Here is a 19,270-nt window from a genome sequence, read left to right on the forward strand (position 1 = left end):
TGTTCCACAATTAAGTGAAACTGGACCACTTTCTTACACCATACACAAATACAAATTCAAAATGGATTAAAGCCCTAATTGTGAGACCTGAAACCATCAAAATCCTAGAGAAGACAGGCAGTAAACTCCTTGACATTGGCTATAGCAACTTCCTTCTAGATCTCCTGTGGCAAGGGAAAGAAAAGCAAAAATAAACTTTTGGGACTACATTAAAATAAAAAAACTTCTGCATAGCAAAGGAAATAATAAAAAATAAAATGCAACCTATTGAATGTGAGAAGGAATCTACAAATGGCATGTCTGATAAAGGGTTAGTATCTAAAACCATAAAAAACTTAGAATCTCAACACTCAAAAAACAAATAATCCAGTTAAAAAAATCATAGAAAACATGAATAGACATTTTTACAAAGAAGACATACAGATGGCCAGGAGATCTATGAAAAGATGCTCAGCATCACTGATCATTAGGGAAATGAAAATCAAAACTGCAATGAGATATCATTTCATGCTTCTGTGGATGGCTATCATCAACATCAAAAGAAACAACAGGTATTGGCAGGATGTGGAGAAAGGGGAACTGTCTTACCCTGTTGGTGGGAATGCAAACTGGTGTAGGGACTGTGGAAAATAGCATGGAATTTCATCCAAAATTTAAAAATAGGACTACGGTATGATTCAGCAATTACACTATTAGATATTTACCCAAAGAATTAAAAAAATAACCACTTCAAATGTATACATGAACCTCTATTTATAGGAACATTATCTATAATAGCCAAATTATGAAAGTAGCCCTAGTATCCATCAACTGGAATGGTTAAAGATATGGTATATACAGTGAAAAACTACTCACCAAAACCACATTGAGATGGAATCTTATACCAGTTAGAATGGCAAAAATTGACAAGGCTAGAAACAATAAATGTTGGAGAGACTGTGGAGAAAGGGGAACCCTCTTACACTGTTGGTAGGAATGCAAGCTGGTACAGCCACTTTGGAAAACATTGTGGAGTTTCCTCAAAAAATTAAAAATAGAGGGGCACCTCGGTGGCTCAGTGGGTTAAGCCTCTGCCTTCTCCTCGGGTCATGGTCTCAGGGTCCTGGGATCGAGCCCGTGTTGGGCTCTTTGCTCAGTGGGGAGCCTGCTTTCCCCGCTCTCTCTGCCTGCCTCTCTGCCTACTTGTGATCTCTCTCTCTCAAATAAATAAATAATCCTTTTGCTTTTTAAGTTTTATTTCTTTATTTGACAGACAGAGATCACAAGTAGTCAGAGAGGCAGGCAGAGAGAGAGGAGGAAGCAGGCTCCCCACTGAGCGGAGAGCCCGATATGAGGCTCCATCCCAGGACCCTGACACCATGACCTGAGCCGAAGGCAGAGGCTTAAACCACTGAGACACCCAGGTGCCCCAATAAATAAAAAATCTTAAAAAAAATAGAGCTAGGGGCACCTGGGTGGCACAGTGGGTTAAAGCCTCTGCCTTCAGCTCAGGTCATGATTCCAGGGTCCTGGGATCGAGCCCCGCATCGGGCTCTCTGCTCAGCAGGGAGCCTGCTTCCTCCTCTCTCTCTCTGCCTGCCTCTCCGCCTACTTGTAATTTCTGCCTTAAAAAAAAAAATAGAGCTAGCCTATGACCTGGCAATTGCACTAGTGGATATTTACCCCAGAGATAAGGATGTAGTGAAAGGAAGGGCCACATGTGCACCAATGTTCATAGCAGCAATGGCCATAATAGCCAAACTGTGGAAAGAGCCAAAATGCCCTTCAACAGGTGAATGGATATAGAAGATGTGGTCCATATACACAATGAAATATTACTCAGCCATCAGAAAGGATAAATACCCAGCTTTTACATTGATATGGATGGAACTGGAGGAGATTCTGCTGAGTGAAATAAGTCAAGCAGAGAAAGTCAGTTATCATATGGTTTCACTTACTTGTGGAACATAAGGAATAGCATGGAGGACATTAGAAGAAGGAAGGGAAAATGAAGTGGGGGAAATCGGAGGGGGAGATGGACCATGGGAGACTATGGACTCTGAGAAACAAACTGAGGGTTTTAGAGGGGGCTGTGGCATGGGTTAGACTGGTGATGGGTATTAAGTAGGGTACATATTGCATGGAGCACTGGGTGTGGTGCATAAGCAGTGACTCTTGGAATTGTAATATGATAAGTGAGAAAAGTTCATCAGAGAAGGACAAATACTATATAATTTCACTTGTGGAATTTAAGAAACAAAACACACAAGTAATAGGGAAAAAATGAGAGAGACACAGATACAAATCAAGAAATGGACTTTTAATTATGGTGAAGAAAGGATGGTTGCTAGAGGGGAGGGAGGCAGGGTGGATGAATTACATAGCTGGCAGGGATTAAGGAATGCACTGTGTTGAGCCTGAGGTATTGTGTTGAAATGGTGAATTACCCTGTTGTACATCTGAAAGTAATACGACACTACATGTTTTCTAATTGGAATTAAAATAAAAGTAAACAAATAGTAATATTAGAAGTAGTATCTCCGGGGCACCTGGGTGGCTAAGTAAGTTACGGCCTCTGCCTTCGGCTGGAGTCGTGATTCTAGGGTCCTGGGATTGAGCCCCGCGTCGGGCTCTGTGCTTGGCAGGGAGCCTGCTTCCTCCTCTCTCTCTGCCTGCCTCTCTGCCTACTTGTGACCTCTGTCTGTCAAATAAATAAATAAAACCTTAAAAAAATAGTATCTCCAATGTTATCCTAAAGTGTTCTTTTTAGAATATCATTCATTTAGATATTAACATTTCATGTCAGAGTTAAGGGAATGTAATTATTAAACTGGTCCAAAGTATCTTTTGTTTTTTTTGTGTATTGGGTTAGAGTTACATAAGCACAGTCACAGTGACACTTACCTCTATCCTAATGATTTCCAAATAAAGGAATGCCTTCAAATTAGGAAAACTATTTGTTAACCTAGCTTTGGAATGGCATGATATATGCTCATTGCTAACTTTGTATGCATTATTTTTTAAAGATCAAATGGGCACAGTGGTAATTTTCATTAATCTCATACAGAGCAGCTAATTAAAATTTCCATTATTATCTTTCCATTATCTAATTGTTTCCTTTGTTCAATATCAGAACAGGATGTTAATGATAAGTCATTCTTGTATTACAGTTCTTTTTTTAAACATTTTATTGATTTGACAGAGAGAAATCACAAATAGGCAGAGAGGCAGGCAGAGAGAGAGGAGGAAGCAGGCTCCCTGTGGAGCAGAGAGCCCGATGCGGGGCTCGATCCCAGGACCCCGGGATCATGACCTGAGCCTAAGGCAGAGGCTTTAACCCACTGAGCCACCCAGAAGCCCCTCTTGTATTGCAGTTCTATTAAGTATAGTGAGAATTAGTTTAATATATTGTACTGTTTTGTTTCTTTGTGATTTCTTTAACATCATATTGCATTATATTGATTATGCTGAAGGTACTTTGGCATTTGTAGTACAGATTGCATAATTAAGTACTTGGTGCTCTGATTTTTTATTTAGTATTGAGAGAAAGTGACATATGGTGGAAAAAGAAGTAAGCTGAGGACCAGAATATTCATGTTTTATTCTTGCAACCTCACTAATTAGGTGACCATGGACAGTCAGCATGATTTTCTATTTTTGTAATGATATTATTAGATGAGCTGATATTTAATGGTCAGCTCATCTTTTATATGCTATTATGTTTTCTTAATCTCAAGTATGAACTTATGTTAAAATCCGTGAAAGCTTGATAAAAGGTATTTGTTTTATAAGGTTATGTATTTCTTGTATTGCTCCATTAGGTTCCTTTCAGTCCTTATAACCACAGAGTATCTTAAATTACATAATTTAAATTTAAACCTGTTTCTAAGAGTTGGGGGAGGAGGGTGTCCCCAGGTATTGGGCTGGCCCAGTTTTTCCATGAGGCAAAAATACCTCAGCCATGACCATATAGAAGAAGGGAGCAAACATTTCTAAGCAGCTTACTTTGTCTGAGACAACATATACAAATGCCTGTTTTGACCACTTTATATGCATCGTCTCACTTAATCCTTACAATAAACATGAGGGATAAGTGTCTATTACCCCATACCATGAATGAGTAAACAGGTTTATAGAGATTAGTTGAATAGTCTGCTCAAAGATTACCTAGATAAGTGAAGGTGTCACAATTCAAGCCCAGTGACAGTTTGAGCTCTTCCTAGGATGCTGTACATGTTCTCAGTTTACCTATTCTACACTAGCATGTCCGAATATATGGTATGGAACAGCTCAGAACTGTAATATTGTGAAGCAAATATAAACTAAGTTTTGAAGTTTCAGCTTGTTGAACTCATCAGACATTCACCCATTTGTTTATTCACCATCCATCCATCCATGAATTAAAGAAAGATGTTTTGAGGGGCTCCTGGGTGATTCAGTTGGTTAAGCTGAGGTGTTGATCTCAGTGTTGTGAGTTCAAGTCCCATTTTAAAGTACCCAATGTGGAGACTACTTAAAAAAGAAATATATATATATATATATATATATATATATATATATATATATTTGAGTACTTACCGTGTGCCAAGCATGTTGTTAGGATCTGGGGACAAAATGGTGAACAGTGTTGGCAAGATTCCTGCCTCATAGAGCTTACGTTTTTATAGGGAACACCTAGTAAACAAGTAGAGTACTGAATGATATAAGGTTACACTGAGCTAATACTATGAATGAGATATAAAATGATGTGATGATGAATGTGGTGGTGAGAGGACTATTGGGTTGAGACTTAGATGATGAATTAGGGATGGAGATATTAGGAGTAAGAATCCTCCAGGCAGAGAAAACAGCAAATACAAAGGTCATTCTGCAGTAATAAACTCATGTATAAGCCTCTAGGGAAGGATTGGTAGGGCCTTGTTATCCATCAATTATGAAAATGGGTTTGAAGGTCATATGAAAGTGGTTTGTGACTGAAGACTTGCAACATTTTATACTGTAAATGTATGCTTGCTATCATTCTTTGTGGTTCTACAGCCCTAAGTGTTGGGTAAATAAGTAAAAGAAATGGGGCGCTGTGTGGCTCAGTTGGTTAAGCGTCTGCCTTTGGCTCAGGTAATGATCTCAGGGTCCTGGGATCGAGCCTCACATCAGGCTCCCTGCTCAGTGGGGAGTCTGCTTCTCCTTTTCACCCTCCCCCTGTGCCCTCTCTGTCTCTCAAATAAATAAATAAAATCAAAAAAAAAAAAGAAAAAAGAAATGTAGAAAAGATTTCATGGTGATATTTTTACTTTGCCATCTATGCCGTGATTTATGCAGCAGAGGTCTTAAACATCTGTATATCCTAACAAATAAAAAAATCAAGTTAGTGTGAATTATACAAAATATGTAATCTAAAACTATGAAACTGTATTCCTTGTTCTGTAATTGTTATTGGCCAGGTACAATAATAACACACTTCCTTTGAGGCTCACTAAACTGAATCACTGTATTAGAAACCTCGCATAGAGTTCTGAGTCTAGACGAGTGATAGACATAAATAATGACCTTTGCCTCAGTGTCTTAAGTTTTATAATAGTGATAGTACTACAGCACCAGAAGGGAATACAAGTCCCTGCAAGACTGTACCCAGACTTCAGTGGTGCTTGGGTGGCTCAGTTGGTTAAGCATCTGCCTTTGGCTCAAGTTATGATCCCAGGGTTTTGGAATCAAGCCCCATGTATGACTGACTCCCTGCTCAACAGGCAGTCTACTTCTCCTCTGCCCTTCCCCTTGATCATGCTGTCTCTCTCTGTCTCTCAAATAAATAAATAAAATCTTAAAAAAGACTTTATCGTGGAAGAAGTTGCTGTGGCTGATATCGAAGAGGTTACTGCCTATGTTCTCCTCTAGGATTCTGATGGATTCCTGTCTCATGTTGAGGTCTTTTATCCATTTCGAGTTTATCTTTGTGTACGGTGTAAGAGAATGGTCGAGTTTCATTCTTCTACATATAGCTGTCCAGTTTTCCCAGCACCATTTATTGAAGAGACTGTCTTTTTTCCACTGTATATTTTTTCCTGTTTTGTCAAAGATTATTTGACCATAGAGTTGAGGGTCCATATCTGGGCTCTCCACTCTGTTCCACTGGTCTATGTGTCTGTTTTGATGCCAGTACCACACTGTCTTGGTGATCACAGCTTTGTAGTAAAGCTTGAAATCAGGGAACATGATGCCGCCAGTTTTGTTTCTCTTTTTCAACAATTCCTTAGCAATTCGGGGTCTCTTCTGATTCCATACAAATTTTAGGACTATTTGCTCCAGCTCTTTGAAAAATATCGGTGGAATTTTGATCAAAATGGCAGTAAAAGCATAGATTGCTCTAGGCAGTACAGACATTTTAACAATGTTTATTCTTCCAATCCAAGAGCATGGAATGGTCTTCCATCTTTTTGTGTCTTCTTCAATTTCTTTCATGAGTGTTCTGTAGTTCCTGGAGTACAGATCCTTTACCTCTTTGGTTAGGTTTATTCCCAAGTATCTTATGGTTCTTGGTGCTATAGTCAATGGAATCGATTCTCTAACTTCCCTTTCTATATTTTCATTGTTAGTGTATAAGAAAGCCACTGATTTCTGTACATTGACTTTGTATCCTGCCGTGTTACTGAATTGCTGTATGAGCTCTGGTAGTTTGGGGGTGGAGTCTTTTGGGTTTTCCATATAAAGAATCATGTCACCTGTGAAGAGAGAGAGTTTGACTTCTTCCTTGCCAATTTGGATACCTTTTATTTCTCTTTGTTGTCTGATTGCCGTTGCTAGAACTTCTAATACTATGTTGAACAAGAGTGGTGAGAGTGGGCATCCTTGTCGTGTACCTGATCTCAACGGGAAGGCTGTGAGCGTCTTCCCATTGAGGATGATATTTGCTGTGGGTCTTTCATAGATAGATTTTATGAAGTTCAGGAATGTTCCCTCTATCCCTATACTTTGAAGCGTTTTCATCAGGAACGGATACTGGATTTTGTCAAATGCTTTTTCTGCATCCATTGAGAGGACCATGTGGTTCTTTTATCTTCTCTTATTGATTTGTTCTATCACATTGATTGATTTGCGAATGTTGAACCATCCTTGTAACCCAGGGATAAATCCCACCTGGTCCTGGTGGATAATCTTTTTAATGTACTGTTGGATCCTGTTTGCCAGGATCTTGTTGAGAATCTTAGCATCCATATTCATCAGTGATATTGGTCTGAAATTCTCCTTTTGGGTAGGGTCTTTGCCTGGTTTGGGATTCAGGGTAATGCTGGCTTCATAAAAAGAGTCTGGAAGTTTTCCTTCTGCTTCAATTTTTTGAAACAGCTTCAGGAGAATAGGTGTTATTTCATCTTTGAAAGTTTGGTAGAATTCCCCAGGGAATCCATCAGGTCCTGGGCTCTTGTTTTTTGGGAGGTTTTTGATCACTGCTTCAATCTCATTCCTAGATATTGGTCTATTCAGGTTGTCAATTTCTTCCTGGTTCAATTTTGGGAGTTTATAGCTTTCCAGGAATGCATGCATTTCATCTTGGTGGCTTAGCTTATTGGCATATAAGTATTGATAATAACTTCTGATGATTGTTTCTACTTCCTTGGTGTTAGTTGTGATCTCTCCCTTTTCATTCATAATTTTATTAATTTGAGCTTTCTCTCTTTTCTTTTGGATTAGTGTGGCCAATAGTTTATCGATCTTTATCAGACTTCAAAAATTTACTTCACTATTCAATGGAATTAAAAAATATATCAGACATTAAGAATGTCTATTTCTTCATTGAGGAGGCATTCTTGATAAAAGCCAAACACCCTGAAACCCTGTGGAATCCATTTCTCATTGTTAACACATTTTTTAAAAAAATCTTTATCCTCAAATGCTATGACTTCTATCAAATTAGGAAAAAAACCAAACCAAACCACTTTCCTTATTTTAGCTTAGGTACTTAAAGAAACTAAGTGTAATTAGTACAAACTTGAAATATGTGACTCAAACTAGAATTTTAATTCAGGGGAATACATTTGTAATATATATCTAGAATGATTATGTATATGATTATGTATATCTAGAATGTGAAGAGGTATTAGTGCAATGAATATGTTGATGATGTTTTCCTCTCAGTCTTTTCCCCAAACTACTTATATAGTTATTGTGGCAAGGTGATGAAGCTAAGGAGCTGTGATGAGATAAAGAGTTCTAGAAATAACCCTATGTATATTGGAAATTAAGCTAAAAACTAGTCATTATCAGATAAATGCATTTAATGACTTTTTAAAATTAATATACAACATGGGAGTAACATAGGAAGGAATAGTTGGGAATTAGTGAATACTTTAGACTAATATGATTAACATGCTAAATGGAGACTGTACTGTTTTACATTTTAGTAACTGTTTTCACTTGTTTTTTGAGGTAGGCTAATTCTCTGATATATTTCAGTAGTTTTTGGTTATCTGTAATGTTCTATATTAAATTTTGTTCACTGTATTTTTCGGTATAGAACATAAGCATATTAACTAGGAAATTTAATAAGATGATTTGTAAATGTTCATTCTGTGGGTTAATGCTAGTGCCTGGATTGTGAATTTAAGCATCCCTGTTAGTGACACTTAATCTCAAGTCCATAATCTTTTTTTTTTTTAATTTTCAGCATAACAGTATTGTTTTTGCAACACACCCAGTGCTCCATGCAATACCTGCCCTCCCTATTACCCACCACCTGGTTCCCCAAACTCCCACCCCCTGCCCCTTCAAAACCCTCAGGTTGTTTTTCAGAGTCCATAGTCTCTCATGGATCACCTCCCCTTCCAATTTCCCTCAACTCCCTTCTCCTCTCCATTTCCCCATGTCCTCCATGTTATTTGTTATGCTCCACAAATAAGTGAAACCATGTGATACTTGACTCTCTCTGCTTGACTTATTTCACTCAGCATAATCTCTTCCAGTCCCGTCCAGGTTGCTACAAAAGTTGGGTATTCATCCTTTCTGATGGAGGCATAATACTCCATTGTGTATATGGACCACATCTTCCTTATCCATTCGTCCATTGAAGGGCATCTTGGTTCTTTCCACAGTTTGGTGACTGTGGCCGTTGCTGCTATAAACTTTGGGGTACAGTTGGCCCTTCCTTTCACTACATCTGTATCTTTGGGGTAAATACCCAGCAGTGCAATTGCAGGTTCATAGGGAAGCTCTATTTTTAATTTCTTGAGGAATCTCTACACTGTTCTCCAAAGTGGCTGCACCAACTTGCATTCCCACCAAAAGTGTAAGAGGGTTCCCCTTTCTCCACATCCTCTCCAACACACGTTGTTTCCTGTCTTGCTAATTTTGGCCATTCTAACTGGTGTAAGGTGATATCTCAATGTGGTTTTAATTTGAATCTCCCTGATGGCTAGTGATGATGAACATTTTTTCATGTGTCTGATAGCCATTTGTATGTCTTCATTGGAGAAGTGTCTGTTCATATCTTCTGCCTATTTTTTGATATGATTATCTGTTTTGTGTGTGTTGAGTTTGAGGAGTTCTTTATAGATCCTTGATATCAGCCTTTTGTCTGTACTGTCATTTGCAAATATCTTCTCCCATTCTGTGGGTTGCCTTTTTGTTTTGTTGACTATTTCCTTTGCTGTGCAGAAGCTTTTGATCTTGAAGAAGTCCCAAAAGTTCATTTTCGCTTTTGTTTCCTTTGCCTTTGGAGACATATCTTGAAATAAATTGTTGTGGCTGTTATCGAAGAGGTTACTGCCTATGTTCTCCTCTAGTATTCTGATGGATTCCTGTCTCACGTTGAGGTCTTTTATCCATTTCGAGTTTATCTTTGTGTATGGTGTAAGAGAATGATCGAGTTTCATTCTTCTACACATCGCTGTCCAGTTTTCCCAGCAGCATTTATTGAAGAGACTGTCTTTTTTCCATTGTATATTTTTTCCTGTTTTGTCAAAGATTATTGGACCATAGAGTTGAGGGTCTATATGTGGGCTCTCTACTCTGTTCCACTGGTCAGTGTGTCTGTTTTGATGCCAGTACCACGCTGTCTTGGTGATCACAGCTTTGTAGTAAAGCTTGAAATCAGGTAATGTGATGCGGCCAGTTTTGTTTTTGTTTTTCAATATTTCCTTAGCAATTCGGGGTCTCTTCTGATTCCATACAAATTTTAGGATTATTTGCTCCTGCTCTTTGAAAAATTCCAGTGGAATTTTGATTGGAATTCAAGTCCATAGTCTTTTCAGACTATGAGTACCAGCAGTGTAATTTCTTTTTATATGAGGATGAGGGGAGTGTTAAGATATGTATATAACTTGATTTTACCTCGTCATTTCTATGACCAAGAATTTTTTTTTTTTTTAAGATTTTATTTTTATTTATTTGACAGACAGAGATCACAGGTAGGCAGAGAGGCAGACAGAGAGAGAGGAAGGGAAGCAGGCTCCCTGCTGAGCAGAGAGCCCCATGCGGGGCTCGATCCCAGGACCCCGGGATCATGACCTGAGCTGAAGGCAGAGGCTTTAACCCACTGAGCCACCCAGGCGCCCCTCTATGACCAAGAATTTTTAAGTGCATAGCACTCTGCACATATTTTTCTATAATAAAATATTTGCATCGTCTATGCATTATTTTTTTTAAAAGTTATTTCACAACCTGTTGTTTTTCTACAATGTAATTTCTTTTTTTTTATAGGGAGGGCTGAAAAACAGCAAACATGAGTGTACCTTGTCTTCACAAGAATATGTTCATGAACTACGATCTGGTATTTCAGATGAGAAACTCCTTAACTGCCTTGAATCTCTGAGGGTTTCTTTAACCAGCAATCCTGTCAGGTAGGTGGTTCTTACCATTTTGGTATGATTCATGCAATTTACACTGAATGTAGTTGTTATGAATACAATCAGTTACATCATTTTAACCTCAAGGTCTGATATCAGCTAATAAAACAGCAATGTCTGATTATTAGGTTGTAAACATTTGATAAAATATAGTTAATCTGATATCTTAATACTGTGCAATTTTAGGAATACAAATATTACATAGATGACTAATTCCTCCTTTATTATATAAAACATGGATCCAGAATTTAAATATCCACATTTACTTGGCAGTTTGTCTGCAAAGATAACAATTATTATATTTATTTATAAAGCAAATCAAGTATATTGGCTCTGGTATTATTCATTTCTGACTGAGAAATAAATATAATTTTCTTTCTATAAGTTTTAGATATAGTATTCACATATTTTTGTAATTTGGTATACCAAAATTAAATTAATTTAACCAGTAAACAAAATGAGAGAAAGTATTAATAAACTCAAAACTTTGCAAGTTTACATTATTTTCTAACTACAAAGGATTTTTAATGAAGTTCTTTTCCAGTGGTGGATTCCAACAACTGATATTTTTTATTAATCATAAAAAAAACCTTTAAGTTAATTATAACCCCATTAAAATGTTTTATGAGGAAAAATGGCTTTTCAATGTAATATGAAAATATTCTGGGAGATACTCATATAAATTGTTACAGTCTTAAGTTCATAAATTACTGAATAAAAGTATACAGAAATTGTATTTTGATTTTATTCATGTTTTTCCTAATATCTAATGTAGACCACATTTTGTATTTCTCCGACTTATTGGTAGAGTCTTGAAAATAATTTAGAGCTCATTTGAATTGATGTAGGAATTGAAATATATCATACTATTTCTTTTTACTGATAGTATATTTGTCAGAATAACTGGAAAATTATAATTCTATAATAAAAGAAAACCTTAAAAAGGCAGGGGTAAGATGTGATTTACGTTGAATATGATGACCATCTAGAATGCTTCTGGTTTTAATGATTGAACAAATGATTTAATGAATGTGAGTTCTTTGAGAACCATAACCATTTTTGTGCCCTGCATCTCACCCCTGCTATCTCCACCATATAAACCTATAGCTCTTTACCATAGTGCACTTAGTGCTCTGAAAATTATGTGGGTGAATAAATGAATATTTAAGAAGTGACTATAGAAGAAATTGTGGCAGTTAGGAATGAAGGGGAGGGGTACCTAGTAAAAATGCATTTTATATAGATGGCAAGAAAGGCTTGAAATAATAGGTGGGGCCTTTAAAATATAGGCCCGCAACTACCATACAACTCCAAAGAATTATGGGACGTGGTGAGAAGCTGGTAGGTCCTCATTAGCCTGAGACAGCAGCATTTTGGTAGCTGATTGGCTCCATAGGTCGCACCAGGCTGCTTGCATCACCACATATCGAACTTCTGGTGGTAGCTTTCTGAAGCGGTCAGAGCCCTCCTGAGGAACTCCCTGAGTACAGAGAAAACCTACCTCCTAATTTCTCTGAGCTCTTCTTAAGATGAGTAAGAATGGTTTTGTGAGCTATGGCAGCATCTCTGCTGTGGGGGGAACTTTTGGAAGCAATGACCAGCCATCTCAGGGTGGGGCAGCTCCTTCTACTAAGACCCCAAGATCCAGGGTCCGAATTCAGGGTATTATACCTTGTCGCGTAAACCAGCTGCTCCACCTCCACCCTGGTTGACAATGTCTTTAAGATAAGGGGAATTGAAGTTTCCCAGGTCTCTATTGTGGGGATAATCAGAAGGCCAGAGAGCTTCCAACTACTTTCTTTACAGAACTGATAATATGACCACCAAGCGTATTGAGGTCCGCCAGTGGCTCGGAAGAAATAAAGCAAAATAGGGCATGTCGCTTCTTCCAGTGGAAGTGCATGTCAAAGTGATCGGTATCCTCGGATGTTCTAAGGAAGTAAAGGGCCTCGAAGTATTGAATATCCAAGTCCTGGAGGACATGGATGAGTTCACCACACATATTCTGGAAATGGTCAATGCACATATGATGCTGGAAAAAACCCACCAAGTGGCCTCTGGACCCAGTGTGCCATCAAAAATAAATGAGGTCCATCCTTACACCACAGACGAAAATAGACTCAAAATGGAAGAAGGACCTCAATGTGAGAAAGGAATCCATCCATATCCTTGAGGAGAACACAGGCAGCAAACTCTTCGACCTCAGCCACAGCCACTTCTTCCTAGGAACATCGCCAAAGGCAAGGGAAGCAAGGGCAAAAATGAACTATTGGGACTTCATCAAGATCTAAAGCTTTTGCAGAGCAAAGGAAACAGTTAACAAAACCAAAAGACAACTGAGAGAATGGGAGAAGATATTTGCAAACGACATATCAGATAAAGGGCTAGTATCCAAAATCTATAAAGAACTTAGCAAACTCAACACCCAAAGAACAAATAATCCAATCAAAAAACGGGCAGAGGACATGAACAGACATTTCTGTAAAGAAGACATCCAGATGGCCAATAGACACGTGAAAAAGTGCTCCACATCACTCGGCATCAGGGAAATACAAATCAGAACCACAATGAGATATCACCTCACACCAGTCAGAATGGCTAAAATTAACAAGTCAGGAAATGACAGATGCTGGCGAGGATGTGGAGAAAGGGGAACCCTCCTACACTGTTGTTGGGAATGCAAGCTGGTGCTGACACTCTGGAAAACAGCATGGAGGTTCCTCAAATGTTGAAAATAGAACTACCCTACGACCTAGCAATCGCACTACTGGGTATTTACCCTAAAGATACAAACGTAGTGATCCGACGGGGTACATGCACCCGAATGTTTATAGCAGCAATGTCTACAATAGCCAAACTATGGAAAGAACCTAGATGTCCATCAACGGATGAATGGATAAAGAAGAGGTCGTATATATATATAAAATGGAATACCATGCAGCCATCAAAAGAAATGAAATCTTGCCATTTGTGACTATGTGGATAGAACTAGAGGATATCATGCTTAGTGAAATATGTCAGTTGAAGAAAGACAACTATCATATGATCTCCCTGATATGAGGACGTGGAGATGCAGCATGGGGGGCTCGGGAGGTAGGAAAAGAATAAATGAAACAAGATGGGATCGGGAGGGAGACAAACCATACGTGACTCTTAATCTCACAAAACAAACTGAGGGTTGCTGAGGGGAGGGGGGTGTTGGTTTATGGACATTGGGGAGGGTATGTGCTATATTGAGTGCTATGAAGTGTGTAAACTTGGCGATTCACAGACCTGTACCCCTGGGGATAAAAATACATTATATGTTTATGAAAAAAAATAAACAAAAATAAATGAGGTCCAGATGTATGGCGAGTACTACCACCTTGACTTCATCCACAGGGAAGTTCTGCGTTTGATCCATGAATGTCCTCAATGGGAAGACAAAAGTGTACATAAGCTCCGGACCCAGCTTTACAGCCTGAGCAGCAGGGCCATCAGGCAGGCTCCTGAGTATCTGACCATTGAGGGCTACATCTACCCCACTGTGGATGAACAGCATTTTAAATCTGCTGATTGAAGTGATGAAAAGATTTTTCATTTTCCAAAGATCCTTGCCTCCATCTGTGAATTTTTACCTGTTGACTTTTAGGAAGTAGATTTTTTCAACAAAATACCTCAACTGGCATACTTCAGAACCTTACTGCTTTTCCAAATGCTTTGAACTTTTCTGTTTTTCTAAATGTTTGAAGTTCAGATGGAACTGGTGATGGATAAATTATCTAGACTTTTTGTAGGATTTACAGGCAAACAAGTGAAAATAGCCCTGGATGAATGAATTTGGGAGAGGTAAGGACAAGAAAAAAACTGAAAATTATTATTTGTTATGTGGGAGTTTCTTTTTCTGACATATCCATATATTAGGAGAATACAGATGCAGTCAGGGAACCAGTTAAGACATGAAAACAAAAATTCTATTGTTTTTACATTAGGTTTATTTTCTGTGTTTGGATTTAACTTATAGTCCTGTTATCTCTTGCTAAATATAGTAATTGATTAGTTTGAATTGCTAAAGAGAGCAATTTATGAATTTAAATGCTCAGTTCAATATTTATTGAGTGATTTGCTCTTGCTATCATAGATTTGTTTAGAAGGTAAATGACTTAGCATGTGCTCCCCTTCCTTTCCAGTCCTGCTTTGCATGTGAGCCAAACTTTTGAGGATAAGATACCAATCCTGAGGAAATACTATCTACTATTTTGGGCAGAGATTTTTAAACCTGAGGAAACTGAAGAATAGAATTGACAATTATAATCCACTTAGGGTTGTTACTCTATGGCTCTTAGACATATGATGTGTATGCAATTATATTGAAATTGATTCTAAATTGACTGAATAAATTTTCAAATCAAAATTTGAATTATTACTGCTGTCATAATTGTTAGTAATTATCATATTACTTTACCTACTAAATTTAGGTTGTATTTTGAGTATAATTTGAGAAATATAAATTATTGTATTTTTCTCAATTTCTGTTTCCTTCTTATGAATCAGAAAAGGTTACCAGTTTTTTTTTTTTAAGATTTTTTTTTATTTATTTATTTGACAGAAAGAGAGATCACAAGTAGGCAGAGAGGCAGGCAGAGAGAGAGAGGAGGAAGCAGGCTCCCCGTGGAGCAGAGAGCCTGATGCGGGGCTCGATCCCAGGACCCTGAGATCATGACCTGAGCCGAAGGCAGCGGCTTAATCCACTGAGCCACCCAGGCGCCCCGAAAAGGTTACCACTTTAAGACAGTATGGTACTGGCACAAAAACAGACAGATTGATCAATAGAACAGAATAGAAAACCCAGAAGTCGATCCACAGCTATATGGTCAATTAATCTTCAATGAAGCAAGATAAAATTTCCAATGGAACAAAGTCTCTTCAACAAATGCTGTTGGGAAAACTGGACAGCAACATGCAATAGAATGAAACTGGACCACTTTCTTTTACCATTCAGAAAAATAAATTCAAAACGGATTAAAGACCTAAATGTGAGGCAGGAAACCATTAAAACCCTAAAGGACAACACATAACCTCTTTGACATCGGCCATAGCTACTTCTTACTAGAGATGTCTCCTGAGGCAAGAGAAACAAAAACAAAAGTGAACTATTGGGAATTCATCAAGATAAAAAGCTTTTGTACAACAGAGGAAACAACAAAACCAGAAAGAAACCTGTGGGGTTAGAAAAGTGAGAGCAGGTATTTGCAAATGATGTACCTAATAAAGGCTTAGCATTCAAAATCTATAAAGAATTTATCAAACTCAACATCTTATAACCAAATAATCCAGTTAAAAAAATCAGTGGAAGACATGAGTAGATATTTTCCTAATGTAGACATACAAATGGAGGACAGACGCATTAAAAGATGCTCAACATCACTCATCATCAGGGAAATATAAATCAAAACTATAATGAGATACCACCTCACAACTGTCAGAATGGCTAAATAACAACCCTGGAAACAACATGTCAGTGAGGATGCAAGGAAAGGGGAACCCTCTTGCAAAGATGGTGGGAATTGCAAACTTGTGCAGCCACTGTGGCAAACAGTATGGAGGTTCCTCAAAAAGTTAAAAATAGAGCTACCCTATGATCCAGCAATTGCACTACTAGGTATTTACCCAAAGGATACAACCACAGTAATTTGATGGGACACTTGCACCCCAATGTTTATATCAGCATCATCAACAATAACCAAATTATGGAGAGCCAAGTGTCTACCAACTAATAAATGCCAAAAGAAGGTGTGGTGTATGTATGTATGTATGTGTGTGTACACACACACACACACACACATATATGTATATATATATACACACACATGCATATGTATATATAATGGATTATTCTTCTGCCATAAAGAATGGAATCTTGCCATTTGCAGTGACATGGATGGAGCTAGACAGTATTATATTAACTGAAATAAGTCAGTGAGAAAGACAAATACCATATTATTTCACTCCTAGTGGAAGTTAAGAAACATACACAGGGAGAACAAAAAGAGGCAAACCAAGAAATGGACTCTTAAAAAATTTTTTTTTTCAGTGTTCCAAAATTCATTGTTTATGCACCACACCTAGTGCTTCATGCAATATGTGCCCTCCTTAATACCCACCACCAAATTCACCCAGACCCCCATCCCCTCCCCTCCAAAACCCTCAGTTTGTTTCTCACTGTCCACAGTCTCTCATGGTTCGTCTTCCCATCTGATTTCCCCCAACTCCCTTCTCTTCTCCATCTCCCAATGTCCTCCGTGTTATTCCTTATGCTCCACAAGTAAGTAAAACCATGATAATGACTTTCTCTGCTCGACTTATTTCACTTAGCATAATCTCCTCCAGTCCCGTCCATGTGGATATAAAAGTTGATACAAGAAATGAACTCTTAACTGTATAGAATAAACTGATTATTACCTGGGGGAGGTTGGTAGGAGGGATGGGTTAAATAGATGATGAGAATTAAGTAGGACACTTGTTGTGATGAGCCCAGGGTGTTTAATGTAAGTGTCGAATCACTAAATTTTACACCTGAAATTAATATTACATTGTACATTAGGTAACTGAAATTTAAATAAACACTTGAAGGAAAAGGAAATAATTCAGTAAGGAAAAAAAATGGGGAAGAGAAGAAATATGACAATACATAAATACATTTCCTATGTGAATCATTTGGAGGACTTGGACTTTCAATCTGAGTGAGCTAGAAAGATACCAGGAGGAATTTGAGGAAGATAATGATATGAATTAACTTGTGTTTTTTTAAATTATTTTATTTTTTTTATAAACATATAATGTATTATTAGCCCCAGGGGTACAGGTCTGTGAATCACCAGGTTTACATACTTCATAGCACTCACCATAGCACATACCCCCCCGCAATGTCCATAATCATACCATCCTTTCCCAACCCCCTTCCCCAGCAACCCTCAGTTTGTTTTGTGAGATTAAGAGTCTCTTATGGTTTGTCTCCCTCCCGATCCCATCTTGTTTCATTTATTCTTTTGCTACCCCCCAAGTCCCCCAGATTTCATCTCCATTTCCTCATATCAGGGAGATCGTATGATAATTGTCTTTCTCTGATTGATTTATTTCACTAAGCATAATACCCTATAGTTCCATCCACATCATCGCAAATGGCAAGATTTCATTTCTTTTGATGGCTGCATAGTATTCCATTGTGTATATATACCACTTCTTCTTTATCCATTCATCTGTTGATGGACATCTAGGTTTTTTTCCATATTTTGGCTATTGTAGACATTGCTGCTATAAACATTCGGGTGCACGTGCCCCATCGGATCACTACGTTTGTATCTTTAGGGTAAATACCGAGTAGTGCGATTGCTGGGTCATAGGATAGTTCTATTTTCAACATTTTGAGGAACCTCCATGCTGTTTTCCAGAGTGTTTGCACCAGCTTGCATTCCCACCAACAGTGTAGGAGGGTTCCCCTTTCTCCGCATCCTCACCAGCATCTGTCATTTCCTGACTTGTTAATTTTAGCCATTCTGACTGATGTGAGGTGGGATCTCGTTGTTTTGATTTGTATTTCCCTGATGCCGAGTGACGTGGAGCATTTTTTCATGTGTCTATTGGCCATCAGGATGTCTTCTTTACAGAAATGTCTGTTCATGTCCTCTGCCCGTTTTTTGATTGGATTATTTGTTCTTTGGGTGTTGAGTTTGCTAAGTTCTTTATAGATTTTGGATACTAGCCCTTTATCTGATATGTCGTTTGCAAATATCTTCTCCCATTCTCTCAGTTGTCTTTTGGTTTTGTTAACTGTTTCCTTTGCTCTGCAAAAGCTTTAGATCTTGATGAAGTCCCAATAGTTCATTTTTGCCCTTGCTTCCCTTGCCTTTGGCGATGTTCCTAGGAAGAAGTGGCTGTGGCTGAGGTCGAAGAGTTTGCTGCCTGTGTTCTCCTCAAGGATTTGGATGGATTCCTCTCTCACATTGAGGTCCTTCATCCATTTTGAGTCTATTTTCATCTATGGTGTAAGGAAATGGTCCAATATCATTTTTATCCATGGGGCTGTCCAAATTTCCCAACACCATTTGTTGAAGAGACTGTCTTTTTTCTGTTGGACACTCCTGCTTTGTCAAAGATTAGTTGACCATAGAGTTGAGGGTCTATTTCTGGGTTCTCTATTCTGTTCCATTGATCTATGTGTCTCTTTTTGTGCCAGTACCATGCTGTCCTGATGATGACAGCTTTGTAATAGAGCTTGTAGTCTGGAATTGTGATGCCACCCACTTTGGCTTTCTTTTTCAATATTCCTTTGGCTATTCGAGGTCTTTTCTGGTTCCATATAAATTTTAGGATTATTTGTTCCATTTCTTTGAAAAAAAAATAGATGAGATTTTGATAGGGATTGCATTAAATATGTAGATTCCTTTAGGTAGCATAGGCATTTTCACAATATTTGTTCT

The 19,270-nt window shown here is 38.1% G+C and overlaps 2 protein-coding genes across 4 annotated transcripts in view; both read left to right on the plus strand.

Moving 5' to 3' along the window:
- DIAPH2 (diaphanous related formin 2) overlaps nt 1–19,270 on the plus strand; it is a 1,125,504-nt gene that overhangs the window by 265,030 nt on the left and 841,204 nt on the right. For all 3 annotated transcript variants that reach the window (XM_045995095.1, XM_045995096.1, XM_045995097.1), the window contains one exon: nt 10,666–10,805. In XM_045995095.1, the coding sequence (XP_045851051.1) occupies nt 10,666–10,805 (140 nt within the window). The remainder of the gene's footprint in view (nt 1–10,665; nt 10,806–19,270) is intronic.
- RPA4 (replication protein A4) lies at nt 12,041–14,457 on the plus strand. The gene is given in 4 exon segments (XM_045995098.1): nt 12,041–12,505; nt 12,507–12,583; nt 12,585–12,900; nt 14,149–14,457. Coding segments are annotated over 4 exon segments (780 nt in total). The 5' UTR covers nt 12,041–12,340; the 3' UTR covers nt 14,371–14,457.

Source organism: Meles meles, chromosome X (genome assembly GCF_922984935.1).
Source record: "Meles meles chromosome X, mMelMel3.1 paternal haplotype, whole genome shotgun sequence".
Lineage (NCBI taxonomy): Eukaryota > Metazoa > Chordata > Mammalia > Carnivora > Mustelidae > Meles > Meles meles.